This window comes from Vigna umbellata, chromosome 5, assembly GCF_029865625.1.
Source record: "Vigna umbellata cultivar VRB3 chromosome 5, Vumbellata_1.0, whole genome shotgun sequence".
NCBI classification, from domain to species: Eukaryota; Viridiplantae; Streptophyta; class Magnoliopsida; order Fabales; family Fabaceae; genus Vigna; species Vigna umbellata.
The window spans coordinates 61,476,312-61,489,848 of record NC_142169.1 but is presented as its reverse complement, the minus strand read 5'-3'; the positions used below and the strand labels follow the sequence as shown (position 1 = coordinate 61,489,848).

The 13,537-nt window shown below is 29.3% G+C and overlaps 2 protein-coding genes across 3 annotated transcripts; both read right to left on the bottom strand.

Annotated features, from left to right (window-relative positions):
• Positions 1–3,519: 3,519 nt before the first annotated feature.
• Positions 3,520–5,624, bottom strand: LOC124839549 (NADPH HC-toxin reductase 1-like). The gene is made up of 5 exons (XM_047315396.2): positions 5,427–5,624; positions 5,180–5,349; positions 4,844–5,053; positions 4,149–4,528; positions 3,520–3,888 (listed from the first exon to the last, which is right to left on the bottom strand). The coding sequence occupies exons 1-5, from the start codon at positions 5,539–5,541 to the stop codon at positions 3,753–3,755; spliced, it is 1,011 nt and encodes a 336-aa protein (XP_047171352.2). The 5' UTR covers positions 5,542–5,624; the 3' UTR covers positions 3,520–3,752.
• Positions 5,625–9,625: 4,001 nt separating this feature from the next.
• LOC124839548 (NADPH HC-toxin reductase 1-like) lies at positions 9,626–12,571 on the bottom strand. Of its 2 annotated transcripts, XM_088114772.1 has the most exons (6): positions 12,337–12,571; positions 11,956–12,122; positions 11,668–11,871; positions 11,111–11,191; positions 10,812–11,029; positions 9,626–9,927 (listed from the first exon to the last, which is right to left on the bottom strand). In XM_088114772.1, exons 1-6 carry the CDS (start codon positions 12,437–12,439, stop codon positions 9,792–9,794), a joined length of 909 nt encoding a protein of 302 aa, XP_087970898.1. In that variant the 5' UTR covers positions 12,440–12,571; the 3' UTR covers positions 9,626–9,791. The 2 variants fall into 2 exon arrangements, with proteins under 2 accessions (XP_087970898.1, XP_047171351.2); XM_047315395.2 differs by having other exon boundaries at positions 10,812–11,191; positions 12,337–12,566.
• Between the last annotated feature and the right edge of the window lie 966 nt (positions 12,572–13,537).

Sequence of the window (13,537 nt, the reverse complement as noted above, 5' to 3'; positions counted from 1 at the left end):
TTCTCTCTACATCCTCTTCATCTTCTTTCTGAGAAAACACCCACTTTCTCTCCTCCAATCACTATTCCGGGACCGTAGAAGCACTTCCGGCGTCAAGAGCTTCCAAATAAACCGTTCGGTTTGTGAAGCTGGGCTGGTAAGTCCTTCCCCTCGCTCTGTCACTCGTTTCCCTAAACATACAAACCCAGTTCTGGGTTCGTGCGTGGATCACCATTCTTAAAATGAGTGGTTCTGATAGTGTCGGGTTATCACTTGTTGTAGTTTGAATTGTCAAGCGTTGACGGTGGGAGAACCTGTGGTGGGGAAATTGTATTTCGGCATCTGGGAACGTTCGGTCACGCTCAGAGGTAAGGGAAGCTTATTTAATTTAATTTGTATGCTGTTGAAATGTTTGAACGTTCGTTTAGTTGATTGAATGATTTTGATGCATGATGACTGATGTGATTGGATTGAATGAACGTTCGTTGAGTTACTAAAATTAAAGTGAAGTATGACTATTGTGATATTTGACTATATGATATATGATGGTTGCCCTGTCTGATGGATGAAAAATATGAAACTTATATGATATGGATTGTATGAAGTATGAAAGTTGATTATAATATAAATGTATAAACTTATGAAACTATATGTTAAGAAATGAGTTTGAAAATAAACAAGTCTGGTATGAAATTTCTCATATAAAAGTGTACGTTCGTTACTGAATAGTCATTGACCGTTCGGTTTTCTTGGTGAACCTAGTTGAAACGGGATTCTTTCATTTGGAGAAAATCCCAGTTGAGGATAAATAAAAATTTTTTATTTTATTTTGTAAGACAAATATAAGTTTTATTTATTGAATTACACTCGAAATAAAAATTCAATGAATTTAATGATGGAATGTGAACCCTCTAATGTCAAGATTGTGAGGACAATGATTTCTTGTGTGACCTAGTATTTGAGAGAGCAATTTCGTGAGTGTGATCATTACTTCATGTCCATTTCAAATATCATATAATAATCTTCAAAAATAACAAAATAAAATTAATACAAATTTAAAATTAATATTTAAAATAAATTTAATATAACAAAATAATCTTAAAAACAACAAAATAAACAATAAACATCATAAAATAATACAAAATTAAAAATAAATAAAAAATTCAAATATATTCAACGAGTTTCGAAAACTATTAAGACTTTTATCGATTCTTGATCACCATTGAGGCCAACAATTTTGAAAAACTGTTTCAAAACTTGTTAAAGACCTTAATGGTTTTCGAAAGGTCTCATATGTATAACTATAAAAATGTAATGAAAATTATAATAATATCTTCCTTTTAAAGAGTGTTTGTGGTGCAAAGAATCTTGTGGTATCTGTTGTGATGGAGTGTCACGAAAAGAAAAAGAATAAAAAAGTAACTAAAAAGAGGAAATAAGAACAAAGGAAAGAGACAACGGCTAGATTAAAAAAGAAGTGAAAAAGTAAAGAGGATTTTAAAGTTGAAGTGAAAATAAATTATCCTAAATTAAAAGCCTAAACTCATTCCCAAAATCCGTTTTTCTGACAAACGAATTTCAAGCTTTGTTTTTTATTAAAACACCTCAAATAATATTAAAATTCGATCTCTGAAAAACTAAATTCTAAACGTATTATATGTGTAACACAGTATGACATCTGTAAAATCAAAAGCACAATATCTATCATTAATGAAAAACTAAAGATGATAAGCTAGAACACGTAATGATTATATTTACAGTATAATTTAAATTATTTTTTGTTGAAATTATTTATCTATTTGTGCTTCTCTATGGTCACAATGATTTTGAAATTGATGATGAAATTAAATGATGGGAGTTGTTTTATTTTAATCCTAATACTTGTCAAATTGGATTGTTTCAAGAAGACATTGATTATTAAAAAATCTAATTAGTAATTTATCATCTTCTAAACTGATTTTAAATAAAACGAATAATTAAAATATTGATAATAAAATTATTGAAAAATAATTAATAAATATTTTCTAGAATTTAAAATGTTTTAAAACATATTTCAAATAATTTTTGGTGGTTTTGAATCTTCAATAGAAATTAAAAACTAATAAAATAATGATATATTTTGTGACCATAAAAAAAAAAACCACTAGCTAGGAAAAATGAAGAGACGTCATCCAGGACTTTCTTAGCCATTGGAAACTCTTCCTGCTACTTCCACCACATCATCTAATTTCCTAACAAGACAATTGCGGAACAAAAAGGTCACCACCATCTTAGAAATAGTTAAAAACAAAACTGAAATTGAAATAAAAGATTAATGAAATTCACAAGAGAAGTGCCTTCAAAGAAACACTGAAGAATAAAAGCTTCAATTTCCTTTCAAATCAGCTATTCAATGTCAAACAGGACCACACCCTCTACGGTGTCTTTGAGTAAGTAAAATGCATTGTACAGAATCTCAAATTAATGGTGAGCATGGAACATGAACGTAGAAGGTGTTTTCGATATACACGTATCTCAACGTGAAAAGATAATGTCCATTTTAGATTAAATTTTTAAACATTTAGTTTTGATATCACTTTAAAATTTTTCAAATATTTATTTATGTGTATATAAATTTATATTTAATTTTTTTTTATTCGACGTAAGATTTTTTTTTTTTTATTCATAAGAGGAGACAACCTCGTACTATACGAAATATGTGGAAACCATTCGTGAGACTCGTGCAGTAGGAGACGTAGTCGTCGTTTTCTTGGTGGGCCTCTGCACCAAGGAGGCGAGGGTAACACCAAGTTATAATAAGTATGGAAGTTTTTATGTATAGTTATACTATTTTAAATTATTTAAGTTACGTGTATTATGCATTTTGTCCTTTGTTTATTATTTTCACCAAAAATAAAGATTAAATTGAAAGCTAATTTTTCTACTTGAATTGGATTTATATTTTATACAAAACCGATTGGATGGATTAATAAAACATTAATGATTTTTCTTCCAAAATCAGTCCAATTCACATATATTCCTATTTTTTTCCAGGCTGGCTGGTGAATCGTAGATCCTAGTCATGGTTCAGATGCTTTTGTCTCCTCATGCATATGGATTGAGATTCTGAAATGAACCACTTGTAATATCTGTTATCAATATGAAAAATGTTTTTTTAATTACTTCTTTTATTAAATTTTTACAATAATTTATGATAATTTGTGATTATTCTATCAGACCAATAAAATAATAACACATAATAATATATTGTAAAAAAATATTAAAAAATTATTAAAATATCATTATCTATCAATGTATACTCAATGAATCATCTCACAAAACAAGAGAAAAAGACTTATCAATTTAGCCCAACACTCTTTCCTCCAAAACAAAAGGAAATCCCTATCGCTGCCTGTGCAGAGGTCAACTACATTTTTGTTTGAGATTTGATGCCATTTGGAAAGCGCAAAAATAAAACTTATAGTTAGATATTCTATATTTATACCATATTTATAAGTTTTCTCCATTAATACTAATTGAATTTACCAAATGAACATGATATACAACTAGGAAATGTTTAAATACATAAGAAAAAAAATATTCTGTAAACAGGAATTCTGTAGACAAACTATCACAACCCTTGTTCTCTTAGTAATGTAGCGCAATTTCTTACAGTGAATTCCCTTTTTCAGTTATTTTAGAACTGAGACTTTTAATCAACAAGACAAACAATAGTATTAAATATAAGATAGGGAAAGAAAAAATGCATCTTGCAAAGCAGATGCAGATGGAGACTAGAGTTCACCCATCCTTCTTGCACATTTGATACAATCATCCAATATCATCTTTGCATCATATTTGTATACAAATCCTTTGTCACACAGCTTTGTTGATGTCCACTTTATATCCTTTCTCCGCCCATCTTCATTTCTGAAATGTAATTTTCAGATGAAAACTGTAAACAATCTAATAGGAAGAAAACTTGTGCGTTCCAAGACCATACAATCAAGTACAAATTTGATCCTAATCATTCTTAAAGTTACTCCATGGAAAATGTCCTTGTTTAACATCTTTTTGCAGAAAAGATACTACTATTTAGGCCTTTGAGTTAGTTCTTTCAGAAACAAAAAAAAAAAAAAAGCAAGAGAAATGATAAATCTAGCAATAACCAAGAACAGGCAATCACTCACTCTTGTTTGACTGTGAATTCTGGATAATAAAGAGCGTAATGGTTAGCCATATCCTGTAATGAAGTGTATGAACTTGCACACAAGAATCTTCCACTGATGGAGGGGTTTTCCATGCAGAAGATATGAGCATCACAGACATCATCAATGTGCACAAGAGGGATTTTACCTAGCAATCCATCTAGAAATTTGAGTGATTGGTAAGCCCTTTCATCTTGCACTATCTGTGCGATGCAAACTGTTCTGGTACTGGGTGAAGATAGAAGGGTGTCACCTCCCACGAGTCCACAAGCAAGTGTTACCACCTCCAATCCTCCACCATTTTCATCATTCCCATAGCTCAACAGATGTTTTTCAGACGATGTCTTTGAAAAAATATAATCCTTTCAAATAACACCAACACAATAATATCAATAATTGTTTTCCTCGTTAATGGTCCAACTAAAAAATTAAAAATTATATTTTAGTCGCCATAACATATTTTATATATAATTTATTTCTGTAATCTTGTAAGTAGGTCAAAACATGTGAGAAGAATTTATGCTACTTTTATCTATCCATTGCAGCCATATATCTTATTATCTTGTTTCAATGGGTTGGTATCTACGGTGATCCAGACAAGTGAAACATGTGCAAACATAGAAATAAACCAGTCCTGATATAAGAAAAAGGATAAGAATGAAAAGTTGGGAACAAACCTTGTAAATAGGATCATCAAGGTATAAGGACTCGTTGAGAGGAGTCCAACAAGTTTCATCCATTACATCTTTGAAACCACCATTTTCTTTCAGCGGAGAGGCTGATACAACAGAAGCAGTGTAGATCAGACGCTTCACCGTCCCTGATCTCACACATGACAGGGCAATGCTTTTCGCACCTGCAACTGCTGCTTCCGTAATATCCCTGTACTGTTATATGCATCTTATCATCACATCACTCATGTATAGTATTAAAAGATTAAAATTATACTTTCAAGAATTTCATCCCATGCCTTAAACAGATTGAGTTATGCATCCAGAGTTAAAGAAACGAACCTGAGATGAACCTGGTTCGTGGATGAAGGGAGTAGCAACATGAAACACATAGTGACATCCTTGAATTGCAGGATCAAATTGAGTTGGGTTGTAAATATCAGCTTCAAACAGAACCAGTTTGCCTTCTGCATGAGGAAGGCTCTTTAGCAGCCCTACCTTTGACTCGTTCTCTGTTGATTATGTTCCAAAATATGAATAAAAACTCAGACGTGACAGAAAGAGAAAGAGACAGAGAGAAAATACTAACTCAAGTCTCTGAGAGTTGCATGAACAGTATAACCCTTGGCCAGTAGCTTCTTGATGAGCCATGAACCTATGTAACCACTGCCTCCTGTAACACATACCTTGCTCCCTTCTCCCATTTTTCCTACTCTTTTCAATGAGACTCACGCCACAAACACTTACAACTCTAGTGAAATAGGTTTTGAAGAAATATTGCCAAAACACTCTTTAAATACACCGTTAGATTTCAGATTGTCATCCAACCGCATATCCTATCACCCACTCAATTTATTTTAGAGTTATGGTATCCATATTATTTTATATACTACCACTCTGCAATTATTTTCATTATTTTTTTTATTAAATGTCATAATTTAATATTTTTATTAAAATTATCAAGCAACTGTTTATAAAAAAGGTGATTCTGAAATTTTTTTTCTTTTATTTTATTACATTATAACAAAGTGATCATTAAAACTATATTTTTATTAATTTTAAATGTTGATTTTAGAACCTGGTTTTTCTCTTATAAAAAACTTTTCAAATGTGAGTATGGTCCATCCACTCATAATATCTGGTGTCAATATAATACTTTAGTATGACTTTTCAGATAATTATATGATGTCTATCTCTTTTATGTTTTTAGCACATAGTATTTTGTTTTCTTTTGTTGATATAGTTTTCGGAACTATTTTTTATTTAAGAAACTCTGAGATCATAATTCAACTTCGGATATTGGTGCCAATAATTTTGAACTAAAACGTGACGAAACAAACTTCGGAAAGTGATTAACATGGATGTCTCTATATATTATGCACTTCATTACTATTATTTAGTATAAATTTTGTCCTTCTTTAAATCATATCTGATAATTTATTATATTTTTATTTCTTTTATCTTCTAATAATTTAAATTATTAAATATGTTATATTTAGGATATATATTTATATTACTCAATTTATTTGTTGATACAAGACGCTTGCAATTTAAGTTAGAGCGTTTCACCTTGGACCTCCAAATTTCCAAATTTTTATCCTGCACCTCTTGTTAAAAATATCCTTACCGAAGCTCAAAAACTGGCTAAGAAAAAACCTTAAACGGTTGGCGGTTAAGTTTTTTTTTTAATTTACTGTTTTATTTTTATTTAGTAATAATAATAATAATAATAATAAACAATTAATTAACTTAATATTTTTCATATAATTATTATTATTTATATTTTCATATAATTTAATAAATAATTATTATTATTATTATAAATAAAAACAAAAATTTTATTTAAGGTGTGCCACATTTCTGATATCTCCATAAATTTTACAGATTTCAAGTTCATTCTTCAATAATATTAATTAAAATTATATAATCTCAGAAAACCCTTTGCGCGGACCAAATGTAGTTGCGTTACGTACGGAAAAACCCTTTGATTATGTTTGGACATGAGTGTCACAAAACAGAAAAATAATACGTAGAAGATTAAAACATTCATTGATAAATTTTCATTTAAATTTGGCAACAGAAGTCAATTTGATATTTTTAAATAAAATGGTGAAATAGAAAAACTATTATTATCTCCTTTTCTAATACGCGATAGATTTTTAAAAGTACTTGCATTTATTTTAAAGATTATATTTTTTTAATAGACTGAAGTTCTTTTACACTAAAATGCAACAAATTAATTTTTAAAAAGATGTGATATTACATTTTTATGTTCGTGATATAATATTTTTTATGCCAAAAATATAAATTCAAATTAGAGTAGTTATGGATTATTTAATTTGCTTATTTTTTTTATTGCAAATAATAAATAACACATTGTAGAGGTTTTTTATGATGAATTGTCCAGTGAAATTTTTTGTTAGAAATATATCCTATGTTTACACAAGACATTCTATAATGATCTTTTTTTATAACTTAAGAATCTAACTGGAATTTTCTATTAGAATTATATCCTATGTTTATAGAAGACATTCTATTTTATAACCTAAGAATCTAACAATAAATATATGGAAAAAGTTTTTTTATGGACATAGTTTTTCCTAGAGTGACAACGACAGTAATCTACCCACGCGTCAGCTACTTAGAGCACTCAAAACTGGCCAAGAGATAAAATTAAAATAAATAAAATTATATAACACCTCAAACTAAATGACATTTCATAACAGAAAAAAAAAAGTAATATAATAAGTGAAAATATATAATAATTAAAGAAAAAAATATTAGATATACTAATTTAATATTTAAAAATAAAAAATATCCATATATCAATACTTATAAAATTTTTAAATTAAGTATTTCTAGCTCAGAAAATTGTCTCCTAGCAAGAGATACTAAAGAAATTGGATAACATTTATCAATCTCCATCTCGTTAATTGTCATGATGAGTGTAACATAAAAAAATAATATTAATTTTACTATAAATCTAAATCTAAAAGAAGAATTAAATATATATATATATATATATATATATATATATATATATATATATATATATATATATATATGTTTACTAATTATGTAACTTCTTGTAACAAATTTTAGTTGAAAAATACTTTTATATATCATAACTTTTAAATTTTAAGGTTAAGAATATTTAATAAAAATTAAAATTATTAAAATACTTTAAAGTATGTTTTTTTTTATAAATATAAATTTTTTTAACAACTAAAATTTGGTTATTTTGAAGAAATTTCATAAGTTAGTAAAACTATATATATATATAATAACCGGATTTAGAAATTTATTAAATTTTGAAATATAATTTAAAAATTAATCAAATTTTAAAATTTAGTTTAAAAGCTCATTAAATTTCGAAATTTAATTTAGAATATTATCTTGAAATCTAATTTAGAAAATTCAGTAAAATTTAAATTGAATTAAAAAAACTTTTTGAATTTTGTAATATAAAATAGGCTGGGAAGTGATTGACTCTTGAATATTGAAAAAAAAATGACTTAATTGCTGCGTAACAAAACTAATAATAAGTTTAGTATTTGTTAAGTAAGTAACGTGACCAATAATTCTTTAGAGAGAAGTTTCAAACAATATTTTTGTTGATTAAAGATAAGACCATATTGAGTTGAATAATTCCAAGACCTACATATATTTGAGAATATGGAGATCTTTGATGTGAAACTGAATATGGAAATGTGCTTTGAAAACAAAAAAATTGCCATGCCATTGTACATCATTAAACAACTATGATAAGAATATAAGACTTTTTAATAAAGAGTGATTTGTAGAACTTTGAACGAAAGTTATTTTTTTATTCCATTGGCTTCTTTAAGTTCATACAAAATATTTGTGCAAACATTCATAAAAAACATTTTGAGGGAGATTGATTAAATGAATTTGAGAAGATTTGAAGGTGAATCTTTTGTTATTTAATTGAGTTGATTTTGAAGGTAAGTGAGAGTGAATTTGAAAGTAAAGTTTGTAAGAATTAGTATAGAATTTGATTGATGTGACAGATTAAAAAAATTTACTTCTAAATACACTCTCACTTACCTCCAAAATTCACTCAAATAAACAACAAAAAATTTATCTTCAAATTCATTCAATTACTCTCCTCCAAGTCCATTCAAGTATTCAAGTGAACAAAGTGTAAAGTTTTTTTTATCATGTAAGTTGAAATGAAGAAAACATTTAGTACAATTGGTATATCCCATAAAAATGCATTTAGATGCATGGGTGATCAAGCTTGCTTCTCCCCCAAAAGACAAGTTGTTGTTAAAGCCAAGCAACCAAGTAGCTACTAGGGTTAAAACTAAAACAATGTGATAAAACAAAAACAAATATTTATCGTACCATGTGAGGAGAAAACCAAAAAAAAAATGAGATAAAATCAATCAAGAAAGAGAAGCGACTAAAAAACTAAAGAAAAAAGATTTAATAAACATTAAATCTTTTATTCAAATCTCTCCAACAAAATAATATACAAAGTGTAACTTATATTTACAAAGAATACATACTCTTGTTGATATCAAAACTCTAGCCAGCAAACTCAGGTTAGAAACAGACCAAGAGAATTAACTTCCCAAATAACAGCCAAATTCAAACTCACATATTTAGGAAACATGTATGAGTATGTTGTTTGTCAATTAAATCAACAAACAAATTGACAAAATGAAAAGAATCTAAATGAATTAGTTGTTACCGAAACCATGGTTAAACATTAGTTTCATTTTATGAAGAAAATAAAATTATTTGTTGTAGAACTGCAGCATGTGCAAATGGTTTCAAATATTTAGCATCCTGTGCTCAAAAATTTTTTAGAAGACAAGGTAGACAGATACTTTTTAATATATATTTTCTAGCACGTCTTTTTAATAAATGTAAGACCCACAAATATTTGATAATTTTTAATAACATAGTTATATATAATCAGTAGAGACTAGAGATCGCCCATCCTTTTTGCACATTTGATGCAATCAGCTAATATCATCTTCAGGTCATGTTTATAAACAAAACCTTTGTCTGTCAGCTTTGTAGATGCCCATTTTATATTCCTTTTCGGTCCTTCCAAATACCTAAAACCAAATTTCAAATATATACTCGTCAAATCAAGATGTACGTATTTAATTTGCAGTTGAACAGTTAAGTTTTCATTTATTTTTTTCAAATTTAAAGAAAAACAGTGGTTGCATTTGTATGCTGTATACCTCGGTTGAGTGTCTGGTTTAGTACCTCTCAAGAATTTCTTAAGTCTAGCACTATTGTAGAACATGTGCACAATGATGGTTGGAATGTTTAGACCTATTGGAATAACAAAGGGCAGAACCATGATGAGGCATTAATCCGGTTGGACAATTTATGGTAGAACAGCAATCATGATGTGAGGCTGATGGGAAAACAGAGACTTCGTTAGTCATCTCAGTTTGATGGCAGTAACCATGCTGATAACGAGGTGTTGTGCAGTAGCTATGAGGATCATGGACCGCGATGTTACTCTGAAGAGAAGCAATGTGGCAAGCGTCTGCTATAGAGCAGCAGCTTAACACCTCAGTGCGGATCTTTAGGTCGCAAAAGGAGTTTCTTACCGGTGAGGAATAACACTGAATGGTACAAGTGAAGAAGGCAGTAGGAATCAGAATTATGTATTATTCGGTTTGCTAGAAGGTGTGGCAGGATACTGGTGATGCAGGTAGATAGCTGATAATGGCGAGGAAACTTGGGGAAGGTAAATTGACAGCTAATTGTGATATCAAATAACTTGGGGAAGGTAAACTTGAGGAAGGTAAATTGACAGCTAAATTATCAGCATTCTGTTTTCTATCTTAAGCTTAGTGTAATATCAAATAACTTACTGTTTACTGTTAGTAATGAACTCAATCTATGTGTGGTTTGGTTGGTCAGATTGCATAAATATATAGTAGCTAACTTCAGCACAAATATATAGTAAGTAATAGCTTACTTCTTCAAATGAAACTGGGGATGGGTCTGAAGATAATAATTTGCTAAATCTGCAGTTGATGAGAAAGAGCTTGCAACCAAGAATCTGCCATTAATTGAAGGAGTCTCCGCGCAGAAGATGTGGGCCTCACAGACATCATGAATGTGGACAACTGGGATTTTTCCAATCAAATCTTCTAAGAACTTCAAAGACTGGTATGTGGCTTCATTGTCTTGGAGCTGAGATAAAAGCATTGAAACGCTCAATGGTGTGTAACTGAGAAGAGTGTCCCCACCCACTAGACCACAAGCCAAACTCACCACCTCCAATCTCCTTCCATTTTCATTGCTTCCACAACTCAATAACTCTCTCTCAGCCTCTGTCTTCGAATTAACGTACCCCTGAAACGGAACCACACTCTCTAAATTTTGTGCCCTCTCTAAATTATAATCACTTTCTAAATTTTTTTTCTGAGCTTGTTTCATAAACATTGGACATTAAACTTGTTTGAATAGAAAAACTGTTACGACACAATGTATTTTTTGCAATATGTCTTTTTATTTGGTGAGACTTCTTAAAATAACAAAATTTTGTAGTCTTCGCGTTTCATTTCCTTATGATTTATTTTTAATAAACTTTTATTAAGTAAAAATATACTTTCTTAATAGTTCTGTACTAACAAATCTTATATACAGATCAAATAAAAGTTCTGTACTAACAAATTGAACAGGAGAATGGAGAATAGAGGATCATATGTCATAAGCAGTAAAAGAATATTGCAGAGGCTAAAGAAAAGGGGATCGACCAACATTTGAAGCAACCCGAAAGAGTTTTTCATGCAATCAGATGTAGAATTTTAAGAGTTCATGGATCTTACCTTATGAAGATCTAACGAAAGATTGAGAGGCGTCCAGCACGTTTCGTCAATGAAATCCTTGAAACCCGCAGCTCCATCGTCTTTAAGAGGAGAAGCCGCAACCACGGAAGCTGTGTAAATCACCCGTCTAACCGTTCCCGATTTAATGGAATGGCGAACTATGGTTCTTACCCCTTCTATTGCAGCCTCGGTGGTGTTCTTAAACTGCTCAAACTTAAAAGGAAAGTAAAAACAAAGTTCATAGGAAATGATATGATGAATGCATTGAAGATGTTTGTTTGATGAGACCTGAGAATCCACTTGATGTTGGTAGGGAGTGGCCACGTGAAAGACAATTTCGCAACCTTGAATTGCAGTCTCGTACTCCTGTGGCCTGTATATGTCTGCTTCAAACAACACCAACCTTTCTTCTGCATTAGGCAACCCTTTCAGAAGCCTTATCTTCGATTCATCCTCTGCAATTAATTTACTCATTGTTTGCTTATTTGGTGTATGAGAGTTCACAGCTAGGTTCCTGCCGATTTACTCGACAGCGTTTCTTCAAATTTACATCAGCAAAATTTTTAAAAACTCATATTTTTGAAGTGTTGGTAGCAGCATTAATTAAATCCGAGATGAAAAGAGAAGAAGAAGAAGAATAAGAGAAAAGATAAGAGAGTGAGAGAGTACTAAGGTTGCGGAGGGTGGAGTGAACGGTGTAGCCCTTCTCCAGAAGCATATTCACCATTGAAGACCCTATGTAACTACCACCGCCAGTCACGCATACCTTCATTCTCTTTCTCCTACTCTCCAGATTATGCAAAACCCACCTTCTCCTGTTCCTGCAAATAGACAACCTTTTCACCACGTGCTGTCTATGTCTATAAAAATAGGCAACCACCCTTCACCGCATAATTTTTTCATACTATCTATCTATGTCTTTAACAAAATTAACTATTATTAAATCCTTCTCACCATTCTTCTTTATAATCTTTGACCAATATATTTCTTTCATTATTTAATCATTTCTCCTCACCTACTATTACATTTACCAAAACACCCTTATTATTTATTTAGAAATACAGCAATGTCACTCAGAAAATATCTCTATTATATATTTTTATTTTCAAAAATGTCATTCAAGTTATTTATAAAAATGTCACTTTTATTATATTAATATTAATAGTAATAATATTATTATTTATAACTGACATTGTTATTACTATTAATAATAATTTTATTATTATTACTACTGCATTATTATTATTATTAACATTATTATTATTATTTTATTATTATTGTTTTATTATTATTGTTGTTAGTATTATTACTAGTATATTAGTATTATTGTTGGTGTTAGTATCAGAATTAGTTTTAGTATTATTACTTGATTTAATATTAGTACAGTATTGATATTAGTAGAATGAGTATTAGAAGTTTTATCATTGTTATTATTATTATTATTTTGGTATTATTTTTTGTTTGTTAGTATAATTATTATTAGAAAGACATAATAATTTTGTGTTATATAATTGGTATAATCAAATATTAGAAGTTTGTGTTACCCACAATCAAAAGATAAGCTAAAAACATTTAATTTAATATGTCTAATTCGGAATTTTAGTTATAGTTATTAATTAATTATTATATCAATTTTATAATTTAATACAAACAAATTAACAACCAAATGTTATTTTTAACTTTAATATTTATCATTAAGAAAACAACAATATGTATGATTCTACAGGCTAATATATCTCAATACATCTTTGTGTGATGTGTTTCTATTTACAAATTTTAACATAATTTTATGTTGTATTTATTTTGAATAGACGATATTTTATAATATACTTACATTTTATTCAAACAATGACATGTACATATATATTTT